We start from the raw sequence: 8,333 nt of genomic DNA, 5'->3' as shown, positions 1-8,333 counted from the left end.
ACTTATACTGGTTTAGAGGTAAAAGGATGACCTCATTTGTTGATTTAGAGGCAAAACGGGGGTTTCAGTCAGTGGGCCGTAGGAAGACGTCACGTTTCTGCCAGTTTGTGCTCTGCTTGTTCAACAGCTGTAAATAAACTGCTCATTGTTGCAGTCAGTGAGCCTTAAGATCTCCTGTTCTCCCTCTGCTATGTGTATGAGAGAAGCGCAGACCCCTTCCTCCTCTAATTTAAGTCAGTTAAATTGCCAAATTCAGTAGCTCTTCATAAATTTTGAACTTACTGTATAAAAAAAACTAATTTTATTCTTATTAATGGGAAATCATGATCTGTTACTAGGAGCATAGTGGTCCAGAAAACCCAGCCTATAAACTTTCAAAGCACCAGAAGGAGTGAGCCTCTTCTGTCATCAGTGGAGTGATAGTTGTCTAAAGAGGTTAAAGAGCCATTCATCAATAAGGATTAGTGGATAGAGGAAGGATTTTGAAATGGCACTTCCTCTAGCCTAATTCCTACACTAGAGCCTCCTCATAAACAGGAGCTCCCCAGGCTAACTCACATGAACAAAAGAGATTTGATCATTTTCACAGGATTTGGCGGCCCTTGATCTTTGCAAAGCTTTGTTGTGGTCACAAAAAGTGGATTAAATTAAGAGCCCTGTGGAGTAAATCAGCAATCAAGATTTAGCTCTCCAAGGACCTGGTGGAATTTCTGCTGAAATACAACTGTGACTTTTCTAATACCAAGGCTAACTGTGCAGTAGCACAGTAGGATTTGTCAGGAAGTACTGTAGATTCTACTGCACAATGTATCATGCAACACTGACTTTTTATGTACTTGTGGAAGAGTAAGTCTGAGAAAGACGTTGAACACCTAAGTCTCTTATTCTTCCTTCTCCTTTCCTCCCTTCAAAAACAAGATTCCACTTATTTGGTCTTGGCCCCAGACAGGCTCCTTAACCCGACTGCTTCCAGCTTCAGCAGAGGCCATATTTCTGGCAGCATCAACATTCCCTTCAGCACAGTGTTCGGCCCCGATGGTGAGCTGGTGCAGTGTCCTACAACAGGAGTCCTCCAGAATTACAGAGGGCGTGTCATTGTAGTCATTAGTCATGCCATGAAGAGCGCTGCTGTGGTGAGAAAGCACTTACACAAACATACACCTGCGTACAGCACATCATACACACTATTCTGATATAAACACACATAAATGCATTAACGTAAGATTTACTGTAATTAGGCTTTTCAGTTGCACAGTTGCTATGAAAATATTAAAATATTTAATAAAGTCAAAAACTTTAATGACAGGACTCAGTGCATGCAGAAAGCAAAATGCCTCTGCAGGAAAGCAGCCAAGTAAAATAAGAGCACTCCCTACTTATAATCTTAATATTAAATATTATGTAGGCATAATATTGGTGTGTGCAGAACAATTTGTTCAGTATCTTCTTTGACATACTCCTAACAGAGGTGGCATATATTAAGCAAAGAACAGCTGCTCTCATTTAGTCTTGGTTGGGAACAAATACTGAATACTATACATTTTCAGTTTTTAGTAATATAAGTTTATTGGTCTGATGTACAGTGCAATAAAAACCAACAGTGTCTTTGCCTTTTTGTTTTTCTAAAAGATAAGACATTAAGCCTAGCAGAGGTTGAAACTATAGTTTACATAAATCATTGTCTTTGACATTTCACTGCACAAAAATAACTTTTCTGGATTCAGTGTAACAGAACACAGAACTATATTGATCATTATAAATTCTCCTTTTGTGCTCTCTTTGGAATAAATTAGCTAAAGTTACGTTAAAAACTCAGCAGGGAGAATGCTTCGGGCAATATCCCAATTTAGAGAATATGTCCTGGTTCCATATGCTGGAAAGTAAAAGAGAAAAAAATGTAGTTCCCCTTAATGAAGAGACAGCCCTGCATTTATTAGGAAGTAGCAGCAAAATCTGTCTAACCTAGTTGCAAGAAGCCTCCTAAACATATGTTACAGAATAATGGAAGCATTCTTCTGTAGTGTACAGTATATAAAGCTGTTTGTTTATTTCTCATCATCAGCATGTAGTCATAGCTCTGCTACAAATTGTGCTTTTGTCATAATTAAAAACAATGGATTATCACCTCCATCACATGAGGTACGATGACTGTTCATCACACGTATGATAGAATCAAGTGAAATTCATCATTGGAAGGTTTTAAGATGTGGTGTTTTGCAAGAAGTTTTTTGGTTGATTTGAGGTATGAGACCTCCCCACACAAAGGCCAGCCACCCTACACTTGAAATTCTGCATCTGAACTTTATGATGAACCTCAGTAATTCATCAGCCCTTTGAGTAGTGCCGGTTATGAAATTAAAGGTCGATAAAAGGGCTCAGTTGTGCTTAAATGCCAGTCACATCTCTGTGCACTGCACCAGTGGCATTATCATTAGCTCTGGGGCAATGCAATGACTCCTCTCACTGTGTGGTCAGGCTTTACTGTAAACCTTTAGCATTTAAAGCCCTATTGAGATTCAGTAAATACATCTGATTCTTCATGCTCAGTTTTTATGTGGACATTTCAGCTAATCTAGTATAAAACTTTGAAGCTATACTCCAAAACAACCAACGATACAATCAGACAAAATGGGATTTGTTTTGTTGCCTTGTGATAGCCACATGAATGAAAGTAATGAATGGACCAGAGTATTTTTGCACATACTGTACTTTGTTGCATGTCACAATGAGAGTTGCTGGTTTTCACTACCTATTATGCTATATTTTTTCAATTTTCATTAATTTTCTGTTTGTTTTTACATTATGATCAAAATGAAACAAAGCCTTGCTGCCTATGAGTATGCTGTTGAGATGTATTCTCGATGTGCGACTGAAGCAGTTGCTGTTTTTCTAGCTCTTTTAAGGCTAACTACTTTTCACTCATTAATAAAAGACCATTTGCATCATGTTTTTTAGTAAATATTTTTTAATTTGTATACTCACAAATCTTAACATATCTTTAGGCATGAACATCCATATGTGTGTAGGCACGTACAGACTGATACACTTTCACACACACATATATATCCTTTTTTTCCCCATTTCCTCCCAGTTTGCAGCATGCTTAGTCAAGGTAAATTTTCCACGGGTCTGTATACTGGATGGCGGTATCAACAAGCTGAAGCCTACTGGACTGCTGACTGTCCCCTCCCCTCAGATCTGACCACATTCCTCAGTTCCACACTAAGAAAAGGGGGACTGGAAAGACTGGAAATTGCATTAAACAAAAATATCATCATTGTAATTAGCTTCTTTTACAGTTTAATTTCATTACCATATATACTTACTGGGTGGTTATTTTATTATATTCTGTTTTAAACAAAGAATGATGGACTCAAGTTTTGTTCTAGGACAACTGCTGTGTATTGTAGTCGGTTTGCACTGATAAACTGAGCTGCCTGTGACTAATACAAGTATCTAAATATATGTATGGGAAACAATAAAATAACAGTGATTTGTGTATTTGGTGATTTCAGAGCCAGTATTTGCATTGACATTGTTTATAGTAGATTATACTCTAGATTCTACTGTATGTCTTTGTCTTATCATAGAAATTGGTTGTGCCCATGTTACAATTGTTTATAATAAAACTGTTTTGTTGACATTGACTCTTAACCATTGTGGTCTTGTGTTTAATAGTTAGCTTCAAACTAGTTCTTCCTTAAGATGTCATTCAAATGGTGGAATATGAAGTGACCGAATTTGCTGCCAATCATGCCAAGACTTTTAACAATGGGTTATGCTGGTGGGCACAGAAAAGCAAACAGTTAGCTGACTGGCTTCAAGAGGGCTTCATCCCTCAGGAGAACAGTAAGTTTGTATTATCCATTTCTATGTTTAACTGTATAGCATATTTACTCGAGATTTCTTTTGTCCACCTTCTAGAGTCAGTAATCGGACCATTTGCAATGTAGTTCCCACTATTGGCTAGCCAACAAATTGAGGTTTAAAGGTAGCCCCAATCAGAACTTGCCTGCCTTGTCCTTATGTATGAGAAAGGACATCCCCATCTTAGCTCTGCGAACATTCCCACATAGTTAACTTCATTTATCTCCTCTTATTACTTTCGTTCATGGCCCGTCAGCACTGATAGATTTGTTGTTTCCACTGAACAAGTATAGCAGAGTCTAGGTAGGTCTTCTGCCTTGGTTTAGCCAGAGGCTTCATGCTTTCTTCTGTATGATCTGAAAAAGCATTTGACATTTCCTTCTCTTATTGCGTGCTCTGTCACTTTACGTGTGTGAGAAAAGAATGAGGAGATTCCCGACTCTGTTATCCTACAGCAGAAGTGATTGGGAAACCACAGAGAAAAACACACATATACACATATTTATGTTTATGTTAGCTAGTGCCTCTGCCCTCTGGATTTCTTCCCGCTGTGGTGGTTTATCTTAATAAATAAACGATTTTCTTGCCCTTTTTTCCCCCAAATACACTGGCTCGAGGCAAAATGAAGATTTTTTTTTAGGTATTTCATCTAGTTATCTGTCTGAACTGATCTAATATCCAAACTGTAGACCTTATTTGAGCAAACAAAAATTAGATTTCTGTGTATGTGAGTTTGAGAGTGAGAGAAAGAGCACAAGAGAGGTTAACCATGATAACTGTTTCTTTGGAGGTCAGCAAACTCTCACTGGCCAACAGCTTGAATTCACACTCCAAAATTCAAAGCTTAATTATTAATTTTAAACCAGTTCTTCCTTAACATGTAAATCATTACCAGATCTGACTATTGCTGCTGACTGACATGCCCATAAACTGTTTGTATAAAAAATCACTGAAAACATCACATCATTGAAGGAGCTTCTTCGTCTCATCAACAGAGGTATGAGAGATATTTTTAAAATGATTGTAGTCAGCAACAAATTGATTGCTAAGTTCAATAGAAAAAGGAAATATTATTTGTTACATTGCCTTTGTCAATGCCCTTTTCATTGTGATACCAGTATTTTAGGCTAGGGTAGCAAAGGTACTTTATTGATCCCACAGTAGGGAAATTTCTGTGTTACAGCAGCAATAGAGAACAACCAACATAACACCATAAGAACAGAACTTCATAGAAACACAGAAAAGAACACAACAAGGACACAGCTGCTGTAACTTGCTGCCACTCCGCGCGGCGCATGCATTTTAAAGATTTTACACAATGGTTTATTTATTGACAGTTACATAATCAGAGCTGAAAATGGTGAACTATGAAGTGACCGTATTTGCTGCCAATCATGCCACTGCCACGACTTTAAACAATGTCTACATCAAGCTGGTGGGCACAGATGGGGAAAGCAAACGCAGTTGGCTGACTGGCTTCAAAAGGGCTTCGACCCTCAGGAGAACAGTAAGTTTGTATTATCCATGTTTATGTTTAAATGTATAGCATATTTACTCAACTTTCCCTATATATGACTGAGGCACCTTTAATACCAGTTTAAAAGGGCTGATGTTAAAACCTTAGCTACAGGATATGTGGAGCTGTGCAACTCTACAACCTACATACAGCCACAAAGACGACAAAAGCAACCTAATATAATGAGTTCACAAAATTTATATCTTATGCCGAGTCATTATACTGCCTGAGATTTCTTTTGTCCACCTTCTACAGTCAATAATTGTATCCTAATTTTTTGGATGTTACAGCTCAGCGCTTATGTTATTCTTTATAAGTTAACGGTAAACCCTCAGAAGAATAGTAAGTTTGTATTATCCATTTCTACTGTATGTTTAAATGTATAGTATATAACTCAGCTTTAAATAAAACAATACGTATCTGTAATACCAGCTTAGAAAGACTGATGTTTAAACCTCAGCAACTCCGAGTCATGCAGCTGTGCAACTCTACAACCTATGGCCACAAAGACAACCAAAGCAACCAAAGAAATCTCTCTGAGCTTCACACAATTAGTTTCTCATGCAGAGCCATTATACTGCCTGAACTGTCTTTTGTCTGTCTTCTATATTCAGTAATTGTAGCCTAATTTTTTGGATGTTACAGCCCAATTCATACATTATTCTTTATCTCAGTGGCTTGTATAAATGTTTTCGTACTTCCAGGTGTCTAGTTTTACTGTGTCCTGTCCTGCCTCCATTGGAAAACTGGTTCTGATCGAGCTCGACAAACAAAGCCTCCTACTGTTCCCAAAAGACTCTTGGTTTCCTGCCAAGGTGATGGTTAAATCTCCCGAAGGACACACCTACAACTTTCCCATCTACCACTGGATTGATGACAGGGAGGTGCACTGCTTCAGAGAGGGAACAGGTTTGTTTTATATTTTGTGTGCTGTGATGTTAACTGACCACAGAAGATGTATAAAAAAGGCTGATTCTGCAACCTGTATTAGAACATGGCTCAATTCATGCAAATATACTGTATATGTCAACAATTTAAAACCTTCTTTAAACTTCCTTTGTTTTCTTTAAAGCTCTGAGAGTCTTTGAAGACAAACATCATTGTACGAAGCTGTCGCGTGAACAGGAGCTAAAGAAGCGACAGAAAGACTATTGGTGAGAGCTCAGAGCTTGTGCCCATTTTAGCATTATGCAACTCAAAAATAGCATGCATCTAAACTTCTTCCAGTTTTGTTTGGACATATTCATGATATATAATGATAAATTAACCACCATATGACACTGTCAGCTTAAGTATACTATGTTTGCATTATATAAAACTGTAGATACACGTTCAGGGCTCCTCAACACTACGTATGCTTGTTTCTGTTTTTCTAGCTGGACTGTGTTTGCAGAGGGAATACCACACTGCATGAAGGCAGAAAGTGCTCTTTCTCTGCCTTGTGAGGTCCGCTTCTCCTTCACCAGGTCTTCAGAACTTTTATACACTGCAGCCACAGGGTAAAGTTCCATAATTCTGTCGGATAGCTCTCTATACCTGCCTATCAAAACACTTTAAGGTACCACAGAAAAATTACTTTGCTTTTATTTTCTAGGCTAGTAGAGCTGAAACTGAAGGCATTGGTTGGCTGCAAAAAGAAGTGGACTCATATAGATGCTATCAGTCAGGTGTTCTCCTGCAAACGAACTGACATATCAGGTAGTGTACTATCATGGTAGGTTCCTAGAACACTTGATACCATGTGCATAGTACAATTATCTGTGTTCATTCAGCTGTTTCATTATTCTATGTAAAATATTATAATTGTTTTTATATCTCAGATAAACATTTGCAGTAGATTTAACTAGTGGCTTCTTTACTTAGCTCAAAAAATAGAAGAGAGAGAGAGAAGGAAATGTTTATGCATCAAGTCTTATAGAGCTTTTCTTCTAATTCTGACCCTTACTCATGAGAAAAATAGTAACTGCACTAAATTGTATAGCAATCAAGACTTGTCTTTGAAGCAAATATAAACGGTTTCCAGTCATGTCTGGGTCTGAATTGTGTAACATATTTCACATTTCATATGGGCAGTTACGCTAATAGCAGTGGGAAAGCAAAAATGTTTTTAGTCCAAAGTTTGAAACTCAGTGAAGTTCAGCTCTGTTCTGTCTCCAGACTACGTTCAGCAACATTGGAAGGAGGATGCTTTTTTTGGCTACCAGTTTCTAAATGGTGTCAACCCCATGCTGATCCGACGTTGCACTGCTTTGCCCAGTAACTTCCCCGTCACTGATGACATGGTCTTCCCCAGTGGTCAATGCAACTTGGCAGATGAACTGAAGGTAACTGTATCACTACTGAAATAAATTAGACCTAAACTTCCCATGTATCTAGCAGCGTTCGGTTTTGTAAATACAATATAGTGTCCACACTGTGCTTGTGAGTCAAACCCTGTCTCATCTCCACTGAAATTTTAAACAGAATGGCAACATATTTCTGTGTGACTACAAGCTTCTGGATGGACTGACAGCAAACACCGTCAACGAGAAACAGCAGTACCTGATGGCTCCCCTTGTCCTGCTCCACAAAACACCTGATGATAACCTGATGCCAATTGCTATTCAAGTGAGATTAGTCCTCAAATATACCCAATATTAAAGCTGTATGTTAGAGTATCGATTAAAATTCTTTCTCCTTGAGCCACATAAAAAAGTTCATCCCAAAATCAGTCCACATGTCAAATTGTCAAGACACTAAACCCCCCAAGTTGCCTCCAATGGTTAAAGCCATCAGTTGAGTTGGCGCCGCAGATGGCTGCCTCTGTTCTGTACCTAGAAAAAAATTCCTTGTGTGTAACATACTTGGCCAAATAAAGCTGATTATTATTATTATTATATTATTCCCAAAATGTTAAATTAATCTTTTGAAGTTGTATGATCAACCTAAGTTAATAAAACAGATCAGACCT

General features: G+C 38.1%; 2 protein-coding genes across 3 annotated transcripts in view; both read left to right on the top strand.

Moving 5' to 3' along the window:
• tbck (TBC1 domain containing kinase) overlaps positions 1–3,604 on the top strand; it is a 40,320-nt gene extending 36,716 nt beyond the window's left edge. For both annotated transcript variants that reach the window (XM_020591757.1, XM_020591758.1), the window contains 2 exons: positions 974–1,133; positions 3,092–3,604. In XM_020591757.1, coding sequence (XP_020447413.1) covers positions 974–1,133; positions 3,092–3,202 — 271 coding nt within the window. In that variant the 3' untranslated portion in view covers positions 3,203–3,604. The remainder of the gene's footprint in view (positions 1–973; positions 1,134–3,091) is intronic.
• Positions 3,605–5,224: 1,620 nt separating this feature from the next.
• Positions 5,225–8,059, top strand: LOC109955487 (arachidonate 12-lipoxygenase, 12R-type-like). The gene is made up of 7 exons (XM_020591685.1): positions 5,225–5,374; positions 6,088–6,292; positions 6,456–6,537; positions 6,760–6,882; positions 6,978–7,081; positions 7,541–7,707; positions 7,847–8,059. Exons 1-7 carry the CDS (start codon positions 5,225–5,227, stop codon positions 8,021–8,023), a joined length of 1,008 nt encoding a protein of 335 aa, XP_020447341.1. The 3' UTR covers positions 8,024–8,059.
• The last annotated feature ends 274 nt before the right edge of the window (positions 8,060–8,333 follow it).

This window comes from Monopterus albus, unplaced genomic scaffold (assembly GCF_001952655.1).
Source record: "Monopterus albus unplaced genomic scaffold, M_albus_1.0 scaffold15.1, whole genome shotgun sequence".
NCBI lineage: Eukaryota > Metazoa > Chordata > Actinopteri > Synbranchiformes > Synbranchidae > Monopterus > Monopterus albus.
Note: the sequence above shows the minus strand (reverse complement) of the source record. Positions and strands in the feature narration are given on the sequence as shown.

Coding starts and splice junctions, on each gene's coding strand:
- LOC109955487 (XM_020591685.1), top strand. CDS start 5,225: ATGGTGAACTATGAAGTGACCGTATTTGCTGCCAATCATGCCACTGCC. Junction 5,375..6,087: donor CTTCGACCCTCAGGAGAACA/GTAAGTTTGTAT, acceptor TCGTACTTCCAG/GTGTCTAGTTTTACTGTGTC. Junction 6,538..6,759: donor AAGCGACAGAAAGACTATTG/GTGAGAGCTCAG, acceptor CTGTTTTTCTAG/CTGGACTGTGTTTGCAGAGG.